This window comes from Podarcis erhardii (genome assembly GCF_964252035.2).
Source record: "Podarcis erhardii genome assembly, chromosome: 15".
Taxonomy (NCBI): Eukaryota; Metazoa; Chordata; class Lepidosauria; order Squamata; family Lacertidae; genus Podarcis; species Podarcis erhardii.
Window position 1 is genome coordinate 18076162 of NC_138505.1, and position 22412 is coordinate 18098573.

General features: G+C 48.6%; 1 protein-coding gene across 4 annotated transcripts in view; it reads right to left on the reverse strand.

The window, feature by feature from the left end:
• Positions 1-22412, reverse strand: part of IQGAP3 (IQ motif containing GTPase activating protein 3) — a 51505-nt gene that overhangs the window by 19830 nt on the left and 9263 nt on the right. For all 4 annotated transcript variants that reach the window (XM_081841699.1, XM_081841698.1, XM_081841701.1 and 1 more), the window contains 18 exons: positions 22077-22144; positions 21775-21888; positions 20397-20575; positions 19939-20026; positions 18885-19048; positions 18093-18180; positions 17172-17335; positions 15679-15839; positions 14147-14271; positions 13027-13190; positions 12027-12117; positions 10932-11099; positions 10634-10776; positions 9885-10055; positions 7935-8018; positions 7616-7687; positions 6500-6569; positions 4747-4955 (listed from right to left, as the gene is read on the reverse strand). In XM_081841699.1, coding sequence (XP_081697825.1) covers positions 4747-4955; positions 6500-6569; positions 7616-7687; positions 7935-8018; positions 9885-10055; positions 10634-10776; positions 10932-11099; positions 12027-12117; positions 13027-13190; positions 14147-14271; positions 15679-15839; positions 17172-17335; positions 18093-18180; positions 18885-19048; positions 19939-20026; positions 20397-20575; positions 21775-21888; positions 22077-22144 — 2323 coding nt within the window. The remainder of the gene's footprint in view (positions 1-4746; positions 4956-6499; positions 6570-7615; positions 7688-7934; positions 8019-9884; positions 10056-10633; positions 10777-10931; positions 11100-12026; positions 12118-13026; positions 13191-14146; positions 14272-15678; positions 15840-17171; positions 17336-18092; positions 18181-18884; positions 19049-19938; positions 20027-20396; positions 20576-21774; positions 21889-22076; positions 22145-22412) is intronic.

The following is a 22412-nucleotide window of genomic DNA, read 5'->3' on the forward strand; positions in this document are numbered from 1 at the left end:
CAGGACTGCCCCCCACTGCTTTGGATTCCCGGATGAATCCACGCTTCAAATTATGCTCTATGAACTCCCTGAGTTCTTGCATCTCGTCCTCAGACATGGAATACAGCTTCGCAGTCGGCAGCTGCGCCCCCGGCAACAGGTCGATCGCGCAATCGTAAGGTCTGTGGGGCGGCAACTGGTCAGCTTCCTTCTCGCAGAAAACCTCCAGGAAACTCTCGTACTTGCGAGGAACTGCCTGCACCATGCCAAGTTGCAGCTGCTGCTCCGCCCCCTCCTCCTGGCTGGACTGGATGCAATGTTGAGCACAGTACGATGAGCAAAAGGTGATCTGCCGTTGGTACCATGCTATCGCAGGACTGTGCCTCTCCAGCCAACTCATGCCTAGTACTATAGGCGTGTCCGACAGGCGGGTGACATTGAAGCTGATTACTTCTCTATGATGTCCAATCCGCATCACCATGGGAGGCGTCTGTTGCACAACTTGTCCTCCCAGCAATTTCCTGCCATCAACTGTGACCACGTTTAGAGGTGTTGTCGCGGGCAGAAGCGCTATGCGATGCTGCTTGACGAAATGCACCCCCACAAAGTCCACGTTGCTCCCAGAATCGATCGTGATGGGGACTTCCAGGGTGGTTCCGTTCGGCAACTGGAGTGTTGCGGTGAGCTGCACCGTTGGCTTGGGTGGTAAAGGGTCTGTACGTTGCAAAGGCACTGGGGACTGTTCTACAGACTCGCCTGGCTGAGCCCCAGCAGCTCTGCTTCCAGCCAGGCACTGTCGTTTCCCTGAGGTTGCTCTTCTTGCATCACTTCTGCTGCCACTGTTGCTAAGGCTGCAGTGTGCTTCTGGAGCCTCTGGAGGCACTCTTTCGCCATGTGCTGTGCACTGTCACAGATGTAACATTTCCTGTTCCCTCTAGGTGGCTTCGCCTTTACTGCACCGGATGCTGGGACTCTGGCTGTTGCTTGAGCCTTAGCACCACCAATTTCCATCGGTTCCTCTCCCTGCCGCGCCAGAGGCGAGGGATGTGCCTGGCTGAAGTCTCTGGGGAGAAAAGGAGGCGTCCTTGCCGGTGCACGCGCCTGGCGTCCCTCCTCATTGTGCCAAGGACGTTCTTCGTGCCGTACCCCTATCGCAAGAGCCCTCTGCACGACGTCCTCCAGGGTCTGAGGTCTGTCTCCCCTGGCAAGTTCATCTTTTATGGGGCCGCTGAGACCCTCCCAGAACAAATCTCTCACTGGTTTGCAGTCCTTCTCCCAGCCTAATACAGTCAGTAAGGCGAAAAATCGTGAATGATACTGACGCACAGTGGCTCTGCCTTGTCGCAGCCCGTGCATTTCCCTGCGCGCAAGATCAAGATCCACGGTTGACTGGAAACAAGCATCCATCGCTTTAATAAATTCATCAGAATCGCGGCGGGCAGGGCCGTCTTCGCGCCACAAATTGCGCAACCAAGCTCTTGCCTCCCCATGCAAATGAGACACAATAAACCCCACTTTCTCCTCTTCATCTTTAAAGTCATTACGAAGCAAATGCAGTGCATACAAGACGTCTGCTCTGAAACTTGGGTAGTGCTTCAGGTTCCCATCGAAGTGGGTGACTAGACTGCCCCCCCGCCTTCCAAGTCCAATTCCCTCCGATCTGGACCCTGGGAACCCTTCCTTGCTTGCACGCTCCCACCTTGTTTGCAGGTCCTGGCAGCGCTTCTCCGCTTCATCACTCTTCTTCCGAGATGCAATGACTGCAGCGGTGAGTTCTGTAACTGCGTTTCACAGTGTTGTCAGCTGCTCCTCCGCACTCATGGCCGCTACCGTTCGTGAGCTTTGCAAAAAAAATTTTTGCGTTCTTTGGGAGGGGACTTACTGTCAGAGCCACCCGTGGTCCCAGCTCACAAGAGACCAAAGTCCAGCCCGGCTTATGTACAAAAGCTTTTATTGAAGAACATTCTTAGCTTTACATCCGAGCTCCGTGGCTCTACGTCTGTTACGCTTAGACCGCCGAAGTCCCCTCTGAGTCAGTCCCGCCTCTACACCAGTTTAAGAGGCTTGTACTGGTCCACCTCTTCCTCTCCTTCCTTTTCCGCAGGGTCTTTCTGCCCCCCTGTGTTCTCTCCCTTCGGGACTCTCCAGAGGCTGAATCCTCTGGCGCCTCCTCCCCCCTCCTTCGCGCTTTGGGACCAGGCTCCTCCCCAGGACTCTCTTCACTTCCGCGCGCCTCCCATTTTGAACTTGGCGCGCGTACGTTGCTTCTGACCTTCCCTCCGACAGTTACACTGCTCTCGGTACTACTCTCCGCCCCTTCCGGCAGGACGTCTTGCCCCGATCTCCTTCCCCTCTCTGCTTCCTGTTCTGCTCCTTCTGACACACTGGTCACTCCACCCCCTTCACTCCGTTCCGGCGGAGAAGCCGGTCCCGATCTCCAACTCCCCCTGGGGGTTCCCCCTTCGTTCCCCTGCTCCTGACTGCTTCCCCCTCTAGCTCCCCTTGGCTTGACCAGGGGGGCTCCCTTTTGGGAGTCCTCCGATTCACTGGACGGACTCATGGACAATCTTGGGTCATTGTCGTCCTCTTCCTCGTCACCCTGGAATCCTTCCCCCTCGCTCTCTGTCTCCTCCCTCATCTGCGCCTCTCTCCCTGAACCCCTGACAACACCAAACTGGGAGGGGTGGCTAACACCCCAGAGGACAGGATCACACTTCAAAACGACCTTGACAGATTAGAGAACTGGGCCCAAACAAACAAGATGAATTTTAACAGGGAGAAATGTAAAGTATTGCACTTGGGCAAAAAAAATGAGAGGCACAAATACAAGATGGGTGACACCTGGCTTGAGAACAGTACATGCGAAAAGGATCTAGGAGTCTTGGTTGACCACAAACTTAACATGAGCCAACAGTGTGATGCGGCAGCTAAAAAAGCCAATGCAATTCTGGGCTGCATCAATAGGAGTATAGCATCTAGATCAAGGGAAGTAATAGTGCCACTATATTCTGCTCTGGTCAGACCTCACCTGGAGTACTGTGTCCAGTTCTGGGCACCACAGTTCAAGAAGGACACTGACAAACTGGAACGTGTCCAGAGGAGGGCAACCAAAATGGTCAAAGGCCTGGAAACGATGCCTTATGAGGAACGGCTAAGGGAGCTGGGCATGTTTAGCCTGGAGAAGAGGAGGTTAAGGGGTGATATGATAGCCATGTTCAAATATATAAAAGGATGTCACATAGAGGAGGGAGAAAGGTTGTTTTCTGCTGCTCCAGAGAAGCGGACACGGAGCAATGGTTCCAAACTACAAGAAAAAAGATTCCACCTAAACATTAGGAAGAACTTCCTGACAGTGAGAGCTGTTCGACAGTGGAATTTGCTGCCAAGGAGTGTGGTGGAGTCTCCTTCTTTGGAGGTCTTTAAGCAGAGGCTTGACGACCATATGTCAGGAGTACTCTGATGGTGTTTCCTGCTTGGCAGGGGGTTGGACTCGATGGCCCTTCTGGTCTCTTCCAACTCTATGATTCTATGATTCTATGATTCTATGACTTTGCCAACCTGGTGACCTCCAAAACACCTGGAGGGCACCAGACTGGCAAAGGCTACTCTAGAGCATGCCCTTGGAGCTCACAAAAGCCACCCCCCAACAGAAAAGCAAGGGGCAGAAGGACTGAGCAAAGGAGGAAGCCCGGCATTGGAGGAGCCCAGATGGCCCTTTAAGAGGTGGGTGGGTAGTGATGCTGCTTCTGGATGGGTGCCTAGCTTGGTTCCCATCCTTGATGGCCACTTGTTGGGAATCTGAATACTTGGCCGACAACCAAGGCAATGTGAAGGAGTAAGTCTGCCTGGTGATACAGAGGGATGGAGACAGCTCCATGATTGGTCAAGCTCTCTCACGGGAATGATGATTTATGGCCTACTAACTGTAATGTACGAGTTTGAGTTTAGAGTTGTGAGTCGTGTAAGAGAGAGCTAGTCAAAGATCTGTGTTCTGTTCTGTTCCTGTAAATAGTCCACTGTTTATAATAAACACCTATAACTACAAGTTACTGGTTCCTGCTTCATCCATCCTGTCTGCAGCCAGTTGCCAATTGCTTTTGTGAACTCTGCGTTTACTCTGCTAGGTCTGGCTAAGGTCCTGCAACTAGACAGAAAGTTGCGAAACACCAATAGGTTATGGCGATACCACTTGCCACTTTAAGTAAAGGTAAAGGTACCCCTGCCCGTATGGGCCAGTCTTGCCAGACTCTAGGGTTGTGCGCTCATCTCACTCTATAGGCCGGGAGCCAGCGCTGTCTGCAGACACCTCCGGGTCACGTGGCCAGCGTGACAAGCTGCATCTGGCGAGCCAGCGCAGCACACGGAACGCCGTTTACCTTCCCGCTATAAAGTGGTCCCTATTTATCTACTTGCACCCGGGGGTGCTTTCGAACTGCTAGGTTGGCAGGTGCTGGGACCAAATGACGGGAGTGCACCCCGCCGCGGGGATTCGAACCACCGACCATGCGATCGGCAAGTCCTAGGCGCTGAGGTTTTACCCACAGCACCACCCGTGTCCCTACTTGCCACTTTAGTTCACTGTAAATAAAATGTCCCACTGGATCTAAAATGCCACCTGGAGCCCCAGCGAGGAGGGGGATAAATGGTGTGGCTGCCACTGCTCTGGCAGTAGTGGCTGCATGAAAAAAGGAAGGGGCAGCCACATTGGGGTGGGGGCCCACTGGAGGCACCGTGCCAAGGGCCCCTGATCTGCTGCTCCCTTCTGACCTGGAGGGTGATCCTGTTCTTGACCAGCAATCCAATCTTGATATCCATGAGGTTGAGGTCGCTCTCCAGCTGCTGGTTGAAGCGGATTCCCCTCACCACAGTCTCCTGGAGATCCAGCAGCTCCAGTTCCTCCCAGTAGTCCCGCTGGCTGTGTTCTAGCAGGTGGGCAAAACGCCGGACGATGCTGAGGGGTGGCTTCCCACTGTGTACTAGCAGGAGAGAGAAAGAGGCTTGTCGGTTTCAGAGTAAGACCTCTTGTCCAAGTACATCACATGAAAGCAGGTTCCCCACATCCTTGGTAAGACTCTTAGCTTAACAACAAAAATATTGAAATGTGATCCTTAGATCCAGTACTGAAGCCGCTGAACTACACACATTGTTAATCTGCTGAGTCAAACCAACATCAACACACACCAAATCCTGGCCAATTGAATAATACGGTATTTATTGGATCTTAGTCAAGGCTCAGTATGGACTTCCAAGGTTGTTTAGAGCCAGGGAGAGGTTTGCTTGAAAACAACAACAACAACAACAACAACAACAGTAATAAATAACAAGATTGATATACTATTTATAAGAAATCTCAAGCAGTTTACACAAAGCTGTATGAAATAGACATTGAAATATAGCAATAAAAATAGTAAGTTATGAAGGTAAATATTTAAAAGTATCAATAGATTTTAAAAACATATGCCAAGAATAATATCACACGTCTGGGTAAGTAGAGAGTTTTGAAGCCATATATAAAGACTCCACCCTTTGGAGCAGAATCCTGCCAATTTCGAATTTTAAAGTTATTACCTAAATGCAGACACACTGGTCAAGCCTGTGCTAAGTTAGGATTTGTTAAATTATGGTTTATTTGATCACCCAAAACAGAAGTGGGGAACAGGATCCAGCCAGCAGGCTTGATCCTGCACTTCACCTCCTCCCCCATTTTGTCAAGCGGCTGAGTCTACCCATCTGCCAAAGGCTTGGTGTCACCATGAAGTCAGGGGACCCAACAAGCCCTGCTTTGTGCTGGGGTCAGATGTACTACGCAGTTCCCAGTGGGTTAACTCTGTAGTTCAAACAGTCTCAACGGAGCTTGCTGTAAGCTGACTGGTTCTGACTGGAAGCCCCTGCAGAATCTTTTGAATAGCATAGGAGCATTTTTCCTTTGAATTTCTTAAATTCAAGCTGAAGGTTAAAAGGAAGAATTCATTTGCATCAAAAAGTTGATGCTTTTTTAATTCAAAAAAGGAATTAGGAGCAAACTTCTTCTGCTTTCCCATGCCTGACATGTACCATCCAATATGGGACAGGTGGGCACAACTGGCCCCAAACAGATTGATGGAGCTAACTAGGGCTTTGAGTCCAAAGTTCACCCCACCCCCGTCCAAACCCTGCTCAGCGGTTTTGCTATGGTTTGTTTGCTGCCAACAAACCATTACCCAAAGCCATAGTTTCTTGTTCTCTTACAAACCTTGGTTTGCTTTAACTATGGCTTGGTGTTACATGTGTACTCAGCACAGCCATGGTTTTGTTTGGCTGCCCCACCTCAGATGTTCACCAAGCTACAAAGGCACAAGGCAAGAGCAGCTGCTGAATAAGCCAAACCTTGGGGAAGGGGGAAAACCAAGCCATGGTACATTCAATGGTCTGTTTGACAACTTGTGGTTAACTCATGGTTTGTTGAACAAACCTTGGCTTAGTGTTACATGGCAATCAGGCCAGTTTGCAAACTCAGGTTACATGAAACCCAGATACTTACCCAACATCCTGTAATCTTCTCGTGCCTTGTTAGCTCGTACAAATGCCTGGATTTTGATTACGGCCTTGACCTGTCAAGGGATGTCAAAAGAGGGAAAGTGGTTGGAATGCGGGAGCAGGGAAGGGGTAGGAAACCATCCTGGTGGCAAACAGCAGTTGCAAAATCGCAGTGGGTATATTTATTATTTATTTAATGCATTTAGAGCCCAACTTTTTCCCAAGTGGGGATTCAAGGCAGCTTTCAGCATTTAAAAACATCATTATAAAATACTCATCTGGCACTTTCGTTATGCACCTTTGGTGCCGGGTAAAAACATTCTTCTTCAACCAGGCCTTGGGCTGATTAATATTCCATGGCCTTTTAAATGTGTTTGTGGGAGGAGGGATTATGGGTTTCGTTTTTGTTTTTAGTTATGTACTTTGTGGTTTTATTCTGTATTTTTATGCTGTGAACCACCCTGAGGGCAGTATACACAATTTTAGTAATAATAAAAACAACAACAACAGCAACAACAACTATAATAACCACTATACCACCACTGACTATCTTGGAGCACCTGGCTGACTATGGCTAAAAATTGTTAGAATTCCTGCTCCATGATTGCAGTCATGGGATTTTTGTCTATCACATGATGGTGTGTGTTTTGACTCCACAGAGTAGAAAGTGAAGGAGACAGGATGTTTGTGTTGCTGTGTTCCGTGAAGTGGGGCTATTGTCCTTTGTTCTTTTTCTCTTTGATGTCTGATGCTAGAGAGAGAGGGAGCCATGTCGCAGTGCTCTGTGTTTGTTTATATGTAAATAAAATAGATTAGCCAAAATGCTGAGTTGCTGAGGTCTGTTACGCAAGCTGCGAAGACTCTGCGGTTCCCTAAGTGTGCCGATGTCTGTTGGCATCGGTTGCTGTGATGTTCGGGCAGAAGAAAGTTTTTGAAGCTCCTGAACGATCTACCAGGAGGGAGGGAACATGCCAGTCAGGCGTGTATCTCTGCCAGGGTCCTACTCGAGTGTAGGACGAGCTCCTGACAAAAATGGGTTTGGTATGACCCAGCAAGGCAATTTTACAGTGCTGTTATGCACAGGTGTGTGTGTGTGGGGTGGGAAACACAACCTACTCACATTCTTCCTGAAGTAGGCCAACCTCTGTCGATACTGTCTGCGTATTCGCCACATCCGTACCCAGGCTTGAATCTGAACACAGCAGTAGGAACAGCACAGGTGTGACAAGACCATTTTGGGCTGATGAGTCAAAGAAAATGAAAGGAAACACCCTCCCCCCAAAAGTATCTCTCCCCTTAACCTGATTTATTTTGTTAAGAAATAAACATGGACAGACATGCAACTGATCTGGTGGTTTATTGTTTGTTTCATGGCCCATAAAATACTGGTGCTGGTGACAGCGAAAGGTGGACTTTAAAGATAGGAATAAAATAAATACCTTGATGACAGCACCTGTGTTCTTCTGGAAATGCCGCAGCCGTTCCAGGTAACGCCTCCGTTGCTGGTACCCACGCCAGTAAGCCTGTGAGGAGACAGCATGGGAACTGGTTTGTGGCTGAAAAAGGCCCTGGATACAAACCTGGTCCCAGCCACTGCATGATGGCCTTAAGTCAACTTTGCTGCTCTAGCCCATTGCTACCTCCTTTAGGGGCAGCAGGCTCTGGGGGCTTCCTCCAGCCCAGGAATGCAAACCCAGGATCCAAACTGCCCCACCCCTGAGCTGCAGCTCTTCCCAGCTGTGATATCGGAGCATCTAACCTAAGGACCCCACTCCGCAAAGAGCAGATTCCTCCACATCTGGGCTGGCAGCCTCCCCCATAATACCCTGGATTTATGCACCTGTTACGAACGCTCAAAGGTGCTTCACATAAATGTCGCAACAAGACACTGTACAACAGGGGTGGCTAACTTTTTCTGGTCTGAATGCCACCTGCAACCTGGTGGCTGCAGGTCATCTGCAGGTGTGGCCACCCCACACTCTCCTCACAGCCACAGGACAGTCTCTCCCCCCCCCCCCCGTTGATCTGTCCAAGATGGTGACAGCTTAGCAAGCAGGCTTCGGAGCACTGCAGATTGCAGGACTGTAATTAGCATCAATTGTTACCCAGGGAAGTAAATTTTCCTTTTTTTCACTTTTCTACTTTAAAACTTACCAACCTACTGAGATTCTATCAGCACCTTCTTATCTATGCTACGAGAAACACCTTGGGCAAGTTCTGCGAAATATCCTGGGCAGGCCGCCAGCTGCTAGCTATTAACTGCCAGCTCCCTTTTATACTTTGCTCCTGGAACTCCTGGCAGTCACCACACAGAGAAACTCTTAAATTGAACAAACTGAGGAAAGGACATGATCACCCCCCTCCCCAAGCAACAGATGAATGCCCACTTCCCCCGTCGTCAGACCAATCTTGCATCACTTTGCCCTCGTCTAATTTTCCTTTTGGCCCACCCAAACTAGTGGGGTATTGAGGCAGCAAATTTTGCTCAGAGATCCAGAGCAGGCCCCCAGACTGAAGGTCAGCCACCCTTGCGCCTGTCAGTTAATTCCCATGTTCCTGAGTCAGACTTCTTGCCCATAGAGCCCAGTAATTGGCTGTGCTGACTGACAAAGACTCTCCAGTGCAGAGGAGGCCCTTCACAACCCCTCCAACCTGAACCTTTAAATAATAACAATATTGATAAGCACTAAAAGTCGAGCCCAGGGCATTCTGCATGCCAAGCAGGTGCTCTGCTCCTGAGCCGTATCATTGCCCCCACAGCACAGGTGTGAGCTCTAGGCAGAGATGAGACCCATAGGTGGGGTTTCTAATTATTTGCTGCACCCACATCAGCTGCCTCATAACAGGGGAAGAACAACTTTAAAGAACGATGTAGGCCTGCAGCAAGAATTTCTTTGGTCAGGGAATGGAAGACATGATGGGGCTTGAACCGCCCATTGGGGTGCAAGAATATGTGGGCTCTGGCTACTGCAGAGAAAATAATTTACAAATCATGCCTCTCTATGGGCAAGGAAAACCTGGAACATTTCTACGCCATTTGGTGGGATTTCATTTCTTCTGTGTCAAATTCAGATATACAAAAACTCTTTTCTCCCACCAAATTGTGAAATTTGGCTTTTGTTGTATTTTGCTTCTTTTATTTTTCTGCATTATTTTCTCTCTGGGTTTTTTTTCAGAAAATGCAAACATCTGTACTGCTATGCCTTGTGCGTAGCTTTGATTATATAAAATCAAAAGTACAAAAAGCATAAATTAAAACCTTTACTATTATCTGAAAAATATGCAACATAAAGCCATCAAAATTACAGATTTAAATATTTTTTTGGGGGAAACACAATGAAAAGGACAATTCTTAAAAGTCTAGGCTCAGGGCAGCTGCGTTCTCCTACCTGGATCTTGAGAGCGGCTGGCACCTGCTTGCACCACAAGCACCGCCGGGTTGCAAACTCCTGCCGGGCCAGGAAGCCCCTCATCCGGGCCTGCAGCTTCACAACCAGCGAGGTGCTCGATTCCCACAGACGCTCCCGATCGTGGGCAGCTGTGACCCGGGCAACAGTGGACTGTAGGCACAGAGAGATGCATGGGGTCAGAAGATCATCATAAGAGCTTGGTTGCTGGATCAGGCCAAAGGGGCCCCATCTGGTCGAGCCCTCTGCTCTGAATCAGATGCGCCCCAATGAGAAGCCTGCTCTCCCAGCACTTGGTATTCAGAGCTAGACTGCCCCTGGACATGGAGGTTCTGCTATCCCTGTAGAGGCCAACTGGATTGGACCAAAGGCTCCTGCAGTTTCTTTAGCATTACACACACACACACACACACACACACACACACACTCTTAACCAAACATACAGCTTGCTAGTAGGTCAAATCAGAATAGTCATTAAGCAACTCCCTTCAGAAGGTTGCTATGGGGCTGGAGGGTGGGGCAAGGCAGCTGAAACCAGCACCTCCTGATGGCAAACCCAGACACCCCCAAAACAGCTCTCATCCCTTACAGTTGTCCTTCTGGCAGCAGCTCCCTTTTGAGTTTGAGGGTGGGGTATGGCAGGTGGGAAAAGCTGCCCCACCAGAGTGGCCAATACAGAGCCTCTCACTCCTCCGTTCTGCTTCCTAGCTCACAGGTACAAAGAGAGAGACCTGGATTTCCTCCCGGCTGAGATGCTCCGCATTGAGGGCACAGGGGTGAGGCTGGTCCCAGGAGCCTTCAAAGGTCTGCAGGCTGAAGTAATACTCTGCCCCATCCTTCAGCTTGTGCCGGACCCAAGGTAGTTTGGAGTTCCCTGCAGGTTACATTTTTAAAAAACGAAAAGAAAGTTAGAATTAAAGACCCCCACAGAGACACTGTTGTAAGAAAGTGCAAGTTTTCAAATCCTTGAATTTGAGGGTTAATGACAAAAAAATGTGGGTGGGGAGTGACACACATATCCCACTTTACCTGTGGCATTTTTGGAAGCCATGAGAGCACTCAGCTGGGCCTGGTAGGAGGCAGCACACTCCATCGCCACACCACAGATAGAGACGTCCGGATTGCGCAGGACCCTGACTGTCTGTGCCGCGTTCCCTTCCTTGATGGCTTGATTGATGGCAGCGGTGCCAAGAGCCACTGTGGGACAGATGGCAAAGGCAAAAGATTTTAAAGCATTGGTCCAGATTCACTCCGCAGGGACTAGAAACCTGACTACTTCAATGTACTTATTTAAAACATTTCTCAAAAATCACCCTTCATAAAAAGATCCAGGGTAATGTACAAGCAGGACCCAACTCTCCCCACCAGTGATTGCAAGAAACTGGTATTCTGAGGCGTACAGCAGGGGTAGGGAACATTTTTTGCTCCGAGCGCTAGATCCTTTTCAGGATTGGCACCATAGGCCGTATATGAAAGATGGGTGGGAGGTGCTAACCTGCCAATCATATGTTATCATCATGAAATCACACAACTGACAGGTAAGCAAGGTTGCCCACCTGTCAAAATCATACCCACGGCTTTGCGAGGCTTCCCGTTTAAACCCAGTGTTTAAAAGAGGAGCCTGGGGAGACTTGCAAAAGCGCCCATTGAAGCAGCCTCCACCACCTCCTTCAACGGGTGCTTTTGCAAAATCCTTTAAGCTGCCTTTGCTTGCAAAACACACCTCTTTTTCTCTCTTCCCCTTCACACTTGATCAAGTGGATGTGGTATGGGGAAAAACTTGTGGCAGACAGATTTAACCCACTGGCAGGCCAAGATTAGCTTGCAGACTGAAGGTTCCTCACCCCTGGGCATATGGCCTCTGACAAAGGAGGCTGAGCCTCGCCATCATGGCTAGTGGCCACTTGAATGTGCCTAATCTTCTTTCAAGGCCATCCAACTTGGTGGTTGCCGTAACACCTTGTAGGAGCAAAATGTGAGTTTGCCCAGGCTTTCTTGTTCCTGACCCTTCTCCCACCCCCTTTGCTCAGGCCTCCTCATGGCACCCTAAATGGTAGCAGACAGGACCACCTTTTAGGTCCTGCAGATCCAATTGAGCCAGGAAGACCCAGACGGCGCACATACTTCTCTTTGCAGCTTCAGTGTCGTGGTTAGCTTTGGAGACGCCCTCCTGGATTTCTTCCCACCACAGCATAGCTCCGGTGTCCCCTGCCATCTAAGATAGGAAAGATAAAAATGATCACAGAATTGTCTCTCGGGGGAAACACGGGTCAAATATGCACTTGACTCTGATGTTCACTGGGTGTCTTTGAGTCACCCACTACTCTCGCTCAACCTAGTGTACCTCACAGGACTGTTGCAAGAATAAAATAGGAGAGGGAAGAACACAAGCACACACACACACTTCAGGAAGCCAAGCTCACGCCACCATGACTGCTGTGACAGGCCAACCCCATCAGGCCTCCTCTCCCTTGACTGTTACCTGGGAGCAGTCATTCCATCAGTGGCAGAGATAGAAAACAGAGTTCATTCCATCACCTTTACGGAAAGCCCAGCCCAGCTGCATCAAACACCTCCTGCCCCTGAGCTATGCCAGCTGGTCATTATAAGATCAACTCTTTAAGAACTGGTGCCTGAGTTTGATTTCCCACCCCCCTCCCTCTCTGTCATTTTCCATTGTGTGTTGCTTTTTTTTAGATTGTAAGCCTGCAGGGGCAGGGACTGTCTACTTTCAATTGATTGTTAAGTCAGCCATTCTGGAAGCCTTCTTGGTTGAAGAGAAGGGTTACAGCCGCTCTAAATAAATAATAATTCAGAGATGCAAGTAGCAAGGCAAGACTTAGAGATGGAATTGCAAAATGCACAGCACCAGTCAAAACATACTGGAATAGAACAAAAAACTTCCTAACCCCCACCTCATGCCAGTTTATTCAGTCTAGTTTATGTGAATTCATAAACACACATTCTGAAGCCGTAACAGTCTCCATCAGGCTTCCGGAAATGAACTTCTGCAATGAAGTCTCACAGTTCTGGAGAGCCAGAGAATTCTGTAAGAAGTTAGTGTGGTTGCCTACCCCACCACCCTGGAACCTGAACTTCATTCTCCTCTTCCTTCCTCTCCTACCTGGGCCTTCTGCTTCCGCATGCGGGTCAAAACATCATGGTAACGCATAGCAACGGGGAGCGTCACATCGCAGAGGCCGGAAGAAGGAAGCAGCAGGGCTCTGAGGGTTTTCTCTGGGCTGCTCTGCTCCAGAGCCTCGTTGATCAGTCGAACAGCAAGGATTTCTGGGGACGAAGAGGAGATTTCAGGAGAACCGGGAAAATGTCTTGACCAAGCTCAGTTCAAAGATGGAGTAGTCTATAGGCCTACATTTGACGTATTAAGCTCTGATCTTTGGGCTTTCAATGTGCTTTTCCAAGCCCTTTAAACTTGTCCCAGAGGACTTCCACCAGCACCACCTATGGGATCTCTGGCTCTCCAGATGTTGCTAGACTGCAATCTTTGGCTGTGTCTGAGTTGAGAGAAAGCAGCCAGTGTACATAATTTGGAGGTGGTGGCAGTGGGGAAACTGGGGTTAAGCTGGGTGCTGTATGGAAAGCCTCTGAGGGTCGGGTTTAGGAACACAGGAAGCTGCCTAATGCTGAGGCAGACCATCAGTTGTCCATACTGGACTCACCTGCATGCCACTCTAAACCACTGGAACTATGGTTTGAATGTGAACACACAACATGCTGGTGTACACCGCTGAAATCATGGGTGCTGTGCTCTAAGCCTGCTCCTGCTGAGAAACAAGCCATGGTTTGGCTTCGCATTACATCCGAAAGAGGGCTTGTGATTCAGAGAGAAACCATGGGGCCAGGTTCAGATGCTGTGCTAAGTCAGACCATGGCTTCGCTTTCGCTAGCAGCAGAGTGGCCGGGGTTTCAGCAGCATGTACTACTTTGCTGTGCATTCTCATTTAAACCATAGGTTAGCTTGCCTACATTTTAGTCTAACTACGGTTTAGAGTGTCATGCAAACCTGGTCACTGACTGTCAATGGCTTTCCATGGATTCAGGCAGGAGTCTTTTCCCAGCTAAACCTGAAGATACTGGGGATTGAACCTGGGACCGTCTGTACGCAAAGCAGATGCTCTACCACTGAGCTGCAGACCTTCCCTAAAGGGCCTCCAGTGCCTGTTTCACATTCACATCACTAAAATCAGAACTGAAAATGTTTTGAAAAGTGAAAGGTGACTTACTATTATTTTCTTCTTGGGCTGAGGCATTCACACTATTCACTGAAGCCTGGATGTCGTTCCAGCTCAGGAAGTCAAACTTTGTGTCCCGAGATCGTTGCTTCCATTGTGACAAGTCGTCAAAATAACTGAGAAATTAAAAACAAAAAAGCAAGACGTCATCTTTGCCTCACCCCTTTTAGAAAAAAAAAGCAGCTATTCCCCAGGTTTGTGCACATGGCAGGTAGTTTATAGGAAGTGATTCTTTGGAGGTGCTGAAAGGAATATTGGGCAGTTTTTAAGGACAAGTTTCTGGTTGTAAAATTACAACTTACCGTACATAATTATAATGATGATATTTATTAATACCCTAAGTCTCATGGTGACTTACAGATAAAATAACAGCTAAACAACATGTACATTAAAGCCAGCATAAAACAAAACAGAGAAAAATCTATAACATATTCATATTTTTCAAAAGGCAGGATTAAAACATCCCACCCGCTCAAGGAGACCACAGATAATTACAAGCCAAAGGCCTGAGGGAAAGTAAATGTTTCTGCCTGGTGCATAAAGGTAAGTAAGTAATGATGGCACCAGGTAAGCCTCCCTGGGGAGAACATCCCACAAAAGGGGAGCCACCACTGAAAAGATCTGTTCTTGTTTTTCCACTCTCCTGACCTCCCATGGAGAGGGCACATGGAGAAGGGCCCCAGTTGATAGTGCTTGAAAGCAGATGAATCAATTTAGATGAGACACTGATTTAAAATCACCAAGATGAAAAAGCCAATTGAAATCAGTGACTTAAATAAGAATTTCCACATTCTGAAATTCAGAAAATATATGACACAAGCATTCAGACTAATATAGCAACTAGACAAAGTAGCAACAAGATGCAGCAGCGGGCAGCCAAACAGAATGTTTATAGACAAAAGGTAGAAACTGAATGCAAACCCATATGCCTTCTGCTGCCTCTTACTGACCCGTTTCATATGCAGTACTAAGCCACACCATGGTTTAGCATGAACACACAAGTTTCCAGAGAGGAGACTGAAGCCGTTTTACTCCATTTCCTTCCTGCTGTGCTACCTGGGGCTAAGCCACGGTTTGGCTCAGTGTGTTGTCTGAACTGGGGCTCGTGGTTTGTTTCACTCCAATCAAACCATGAGCTCAGTAAAGATGTGTTCTGAATTGGATAGTGGTTGATAGATCTATGCTTTATTAACCAAGGCAGCTAAGAATAAAACCTCTATGCTCAAAGTACTTTTGAGTACCAGGGTCTTAGTGACAGATTGTGCTGGCTAAGATATTTAAAAGCCTGCAGATCTTCAGACCAGCCTGTGCCTCACGATCTCCAGAGCTACAATTTCCAGAGTGGTTTAACAGTCAATCCCTCTTCCCATGGAATTATGGGAATTGAAGCTCTGTGAGGGGAACTCTCAGCACCCTTAATAGACTAAAGCTCCCAGAATTCTTTGGGGGAAGCCAAGGCTGTTTATAGTGGTATCAGAGTACTAGGCATGACAGAGAAGAGATTTGGGGGGAAGTGGGTTTACCGCTGCGCATTGCTTTCTTCTATGTCTGACAGGCCCAAAGCAGGGCTGACCAAGCTCCTCCAGAAGCTGGAGGCGTCTCCGTCCTTGAGGGCCTGGTTGACCAGTGCCACTGCCGAAAGCATCTCCACAGCGACAAACAGCTCCTCTTGAACCAGCTCCCCCTGCAGAAAAAAAGGAGATTCACAAAGAATTAAATGCAATAGCTTTTTGTGGGTGTTTTTTCTTTTAATGCTGTGTGTTTCCTGAAATTGTTTGGCGGGGGGATCCTTCAGAAAAGGGAGCTGCCTGGGAAACTCCGGGGGCGATGTTCTCAGGGCTCCTGGGCTTTAGGAAGTTAAGAGGGGTCCACCAGGGAAATGAGCAAGCTGCTTTGATCTTGGGTGGCAGAAGGCTAATGGAAGCTAGCCCTGCTTTTCCCAGCAATTTGTGAGCAGGCTGGACTGCACAGTGCACTGGCTCAGCCTTTTTAAAAAAGTACCATATTTTTCCATACTCAAAAATCACATAAAAAAACTGGGGTCGTCCAATACACGGATAGTAGCATGGGGGGGGGGGAGAGAAGCACCGCACCAGTCATTCAGTTGGTGGGAGCGTGGCTTCTCCAGATGCCGCAGCGAGCGATCTGGGGGGTGTTTCCTGCCCGCAGCTGCATGGGTGGGGTGGGGAAGCTGCGCACCGCCAGCCAGCTCTTTGGTGGGAGCGCAAATTCACCCAATGTCGCTGCGTGCGGGAAATGATCTAGGGAGTGTTTCCTGCTTGCAGCTGCATGGGGTGAGAGGCTCAACAACTTTGGGCCATCTCCCCTCCTTTTCTTTAAATGTAGTCCCCGAATATGGGGTGCGTGTCTTATAGAAGGGGGTGTCTTATAGACGGAAAAGTACAGTAATCACTTTGGCACATGCCAGGGCTCTTTCCCATTTGGGCTGCAAGCATGAGTGGGAGGGTGGTAGCAGCCATTACTGGACAGCAAAACTCAACAGCAACAATAGCAGCAATAATAATAACAATGATAATAATAATAGCTTTATTGTCATTGTACAACCTGTGTGCAATGAAATTAAACAAGCCTCCCCCGCAAACACTCAATCTCTAATCGAACAACACACCACCTCGCAAGTCAATTTTGCTATGTAATTTTCCGTTCAACAGCCTAACAGCCCACGGACAGAAGCTATTTTTTAGCCTGTTGGTACAGCTGATTATACTTCTATATCTCCTGCCCAAGGGTAGAAGATTAAAGAGGTGATGGCCGGGGTGTGAGTCATCCCTGAGAAATTTTCTCGCTCTCCTAAGGCAACAATCCCTTGCAATGTCATCAAGGGACAGCCCATGATGTCATGTGCTGTATTCACCACCCTCAGTAGAGACTTTCTGTCAGTGGCTGTCAGGCCAGCATACCATGCTGTGATACAATATGAAAGGACACTTTCTATTGTAGACTAGCAGCACTGCAGGGCTGTTGTGCAAGGAAAGGCCCCTGGCATTGTACTCACCTGCGGGTGCTGCCGCTGAAGGGCAGACAGCTCTCGCTGATAGAGCCCCGCAGCAAAGAGGAAGACATCTGGCAGCTGAGCTTCGGGGTCTGCCAGGGAGCGCACCGTCTCCTCCGCTACCCCTTTCCGAATGGAGGCGTTGATACGGCTCACGGCCTGTGTCACTGTGTGTTAGTAGGGTGAGATAAGAACATAAGAATGCCAGGACTGTTAAAACGGAAAGGGGTCAAACCATTGCAAGCGGTGTTGAAATTTTGGGAGGTTGGATAGTTGCCATAATGAGTACAGTACTGGTCAGCTCCTGGGGGTATGTTGCAACTCTCTAGCACGCGTTCATGGTTACTTGTATTCTGGCAAATCTCTGCAGTACCCAATAAACTTTTAAGTAATTTTTTTAAAAAGACCACCAGGAGAACCTACTCAATCAGGCCAAGGGCCCATCCTGCTTAGTACGTGACTCACAAAGGTGAGTTCAGATCTCTGGTAATGCATCTCAACCTGGTGCTTGACGACAAAATCTGCTCCTAAGTGGGTAGCAAAAGCAGGGGGGCTGATAAGCGCACAGCATCCCACAGCTAGGCTGCCACACATGGTATACACAGGGTATATTGGGTTCTTGAGCCATCCACCAACCACAGCTCAGCGACAGAGTATCCCCCTTCCATGCATAACAACCCCACAGGCCTAAGGTTCATCACCACCCCATCCCTAAACAAATGAATACACTATTAATTATTCTGCATGTTACAAATAAAGTATAGGCCAGACAGCAAGTTCCCCCAGGAATGAATGGTTTCTGGCAATTTCCCAAGTGACACATATCAATCATTTGAGGCACAACACACCGAAGAATTCTGAATATGCCTAAACCCCCAGGGCCCACTCACTAGCCCTCAGTCCTAAGGGCAGATCTTCACTCACCAGCACGTTCTTGATCTCCTCTTTCGTTGGCCACGTAAAGCCCAGCTTGGATTTCCTCTTGCTCAAGCAAGTCTGCGTAGCCCAGCTCCTGAGAAAAAGGGCAAAAGGATGGCTTAAATGCAAGCTAATAGAGAGCATGATTGGCTGGAAAGAACAAGATTGGCTGGGGGGAATCTCACTGCAACTGGACAGCTTAAGGCATTGCACGGAAGCCCAACGGTAGCCTGGCCTCTGCAACGGAGCCAGAATTGTAATGAGAAAAGGCTCTTCCAACAGCCTTCGCCAACCTGGTGCCCTCCAGAGGTTTCACACTACAACTCCCATCAGCCCCAGGTAGCCCAAAACCTCTGGAGAGCACCAGCTTGGCAAAGGCTATCTTAGCACAACATTTGAGCTAAAGTCCCCAGTTGTTTGTACTCTAGAAAGGGCTTCTTCTTAAATGTGGAGAAGGAGCCTGCAAACATCTTTAGAGATGTGTCCAGAACAAGATTGCTTCTGTCCTTGGGAACTGTCAGTCAACTTCTTTGTACATAGTCAGAGGCCTTTACAATATATCAGATACAGAATTTCCAAAGCGTTACATGAATTAAAGGAGAAACTTGTTATGGAAGGTCACAGGACCACTGTTAATAATCAAGTATACCAGGGATAACAAAACACTGAATTAGAATCGATAATACTTTATAAATCCTGCCTTGGGAATTGTGGCCAATCAGCTGGGGGGGGGGCAAATAGTTCCGATTCACAAGTGCCCTTTTCCTCCTCCTTCCCACCAAGCCAAATGAGCCTTACCAGAGCCTTCTGCTCCCGGTCAGTGCTCAGCTGATCCAAGTACCAGTCCACATTCTCTCGCCGCAGGTTCCTCAAAGCCAGGGCAGGATCCTGCAAAGCGCAGTACAACCCCTGGGGATCCTGTTCCTCAAGGGCATCGTCCACCAGCTCCAGAGCACCTTTCACTATATGTTTTCAGAAAATAAAAAGTAATCGCGAAGAGTGCTTATGTATCGAAAAGCAAATTGCTTCTCCCTCTTCTCAGGGCCATAGCGCAGTGCTACAGCACCTACCCTGCACCGATGCTTAATCCCGGGGGGGGGGGTACTAGGGACCTCCTCTTTATAGGGTCTTTGCGGTGCTAAAAAAAAAAAGACCCCTACAAGTGGCTGCCTCTCAAAATACAGGCAGTGGGTTACGTTCCAGGTCATCGCGCACAGAAAGCAATTTCCCCCTCTTCCAGCTCATGTGCGCGGTCATGCGGGCATCAACCGCATGCAAATTGAAGGCTGCCTGTACAGGCCTTTGAGTACAATAAAGCTTCACCTGTCATTACAGAGATATGGGTCCCAATTTGGGACATGGCAGAAGCTGGCACTGAGAAAGTAGATAGAGAAAATGGTTTTCTCCCTCTGTCATAACACCAGGACTCATGCACATCCAACAAAGCTGAATGTTGGAAGATTCAGCGCAGACAAAGAAAGTTTTTCTTTTCTTCCCAGGGTGCAGTTAATCTATGGAACTCACTCCTGCAGGAGGCAATGGTCACCAGCTTGGATGGCTTTAAAAGTGGATTAGTCAAATTCACGGAGAAGAAGGGTATCAATGGCGACTAGCCACAATGGCTCGGCCTCCACTATTTGGGCTCTCAAGAATAGTTGGGGGAGGATGGGGAACCTGCGACCGTCCCAAGGTCAATGCTGGCGGGGAATTGTGGTCCAAAAACACCCCAAAGGCCACAGGTGAGCCAATGCTGCTTTAGGGCAAATCATTCATAAGGGCCATATCTAGACTGAATTGGTGAACTCCAAAGAGGTCACCCTGAGTAGGGCAGAGAGGCTGCCGTTCTGCTTACCATTTGCGTTGTTGATGCTGCTTTGTATCTCGGCCTGGGTCAGGCACCGATCATAAATATCTTCGCCGTCGGGGATTTCTTGTAGAGGCTGAGTGTGCAGAAGAAAAAGGTGACACTTTTGGTTTCAATCTGTTGCCCTCCAGACTGTGCTGGCTGGGGCTGATGAGAGTTGTAGTCCCAAACATCTGGAGAGCCCTAGGTTGGCAAAGTCTGTTTTAAGAGCATCTCTTCTAGCCAATCATTCTGTGGGGCTCTAAATTGTGGACATTGATTTTGTGTGTGTGTGTGTGTATTGTATATAGTGATATTTTTATGATATTCTAAACAGCTCAGAATTTCTTCGAAATATGGAGCGGTATACAAATGACCTAAATAAAACCACCACCACCACTTTCACCACTACATTTATCCAAAATGCATCAGTGTGACCACTTCCACCTCAGATAATCTTTGCTTACCTGGTTCTTCCCATTCTTGGCTTTCTCTGCCTTGGCCAGGTAGAGTACTTCCTGGTAGATGGCCCCGAAGCCCTCCTGAAGGCTGGAGAGCATGGCATTGGGGTTGTGCAAGGCCAGGACGGTCTCCTCCACAACCCCCTTTTCCACTGCTTTGTTGATGGCCAGGACTGCGGCGTGGACTAGGGGTGGGAATAAGAAAGGCAAAGTCCAGTGTTAGGCAGCAAAGACACAAACGCCAAACGCCCTCCGCCCCACAGTGACACAGCACAGTTTCCATCTTGGAACCTGCTTTTTAAAAAAAGTGTTTATGCAACACAAAAACAAGACAAACAATAAAGAAACAAAGAACAGCTGCTGTGTGGAGCTCATTATTGCAGCTGGAATAGAATAATCAGGAGGTTCAGTGCACTTTTGCAGACACCCCCACAGGATGGGGGAAGCTATGTACCTTAAATGTGTGATGTAGATGTGACCTAATATGGTGGCCACATGAGGGAGCCAGCAGTAAATCACACTGAGCAAGCTGGGGTTAACTCTTTATTGGCAAAACAGGATTTACACACGGGTGTCAGGCCTAATGAGCACAGCAACTCAGGTCTTGCTCCCATGAAGCAGTTGCCAAGGCTAAAGCTCCCCATCTCCCCACAGCTGGCTAATTTTCCTCCTCTCCAGGGTGTTTCCCAAGCAATCAGGAGACTGTCTGCATTCTTGCCTTTGCTCCTCCTACCTCATGCCTCTCCTGGTTCTGGAAGATCACAGGGAGGGGAGGTTGTTGCAGCAGGAGGGGGAGACACCCATGCCTCTTCACCAGGCTGACCCACCTCTGCCTCTTGGCCTCTCTCCTCTCCAGTCTCCACTTCTGCCTCCACTTCTGGACTCCTCTCTGCCACAGCCTCTTCCTGCTCACTAAACCCTGTCACCTCTTCAGCTTCCGACACCTCCTTCCAGTCTTCTCCCTCTGATCACTTATCGCCGTCCCATCACCAATCCCTGAACTCTGAGCCGCCTTCTTTTGGAGTTCCCCAGCTGGTTCCTCCCACTATTCCTCTGCATCCAACCAGTCCATTGTATCTGGCTATCCCTCTGGGCCACCTGTTCTTTTCTTGATTTCTCGCCTGCTGGTTCAGAGGAACAATTTGTTCCTTGCATTTTCTGGCACAGGGCAACGGGAACTCAGCTGGGTCAGACCAAAGGTTCACCTTGCCCAGTATCCTGTTTCCAACAGCGCTTGGCTGCTTGCCTCTGAGAGGCCTGCAAGCAGGGCATGAAGGCAGGGGCTCTCCCTGGCACTTGGTACAGAGAGATATACTGCCCCTGAACATGGCGATTCCATTGGATTCTCACAAATGGCCTCTCCTCCTCCACAAATGTTATCTACCTGCAGCCTCGTCCACTGAGAGCTCGTTAGCTAGGATCCCACCAATCTTGCTGAAGGATGGAAGTTGCAGACCATATTTCTCTAGCTCACGTTTCATGTGGTTTATTTCCTCCTCTAGGACAGGGAAAGAGAAAAGGTTCATTACATCGCACTCAATTAGTGGCAGCCACAAAGAGCACAATGCTTGGGCTGGGATTTCCAGGTGAACAGAAAACAAACACAGGGTCAGCGGCTGCCTTCCATCTGCTCCATAACACACAAACTAAATGTCAACAAGGGAAACACCCAACTCTCCTCCTTACCTGTGAATTTGACTTTCCCATACAAATCCTGGATCTGGGGAGCCAGCCCAAGTTTAAAGAGGTATAAACTAGGAGGGAAGACACACAAAAAAATTTGGATTTGCTTGTGCACACACAAAGGATCCAAGAGACTCCAAAACATGCTCACAGAGGTATTGATTTATTTCATGATAATTATGTACCAGTATGGAATAAGATAAAAAAGGACCTGGAGGTGTGGGGTAGAATGAAATTCTCATTTTGGGGAAGGATTGCAACGATAAAGATGAATGTGCTACCGAAAATGTTATTTTTATTTCAAACAATACCAATAATAAAAGGAGTGACAATATTTAA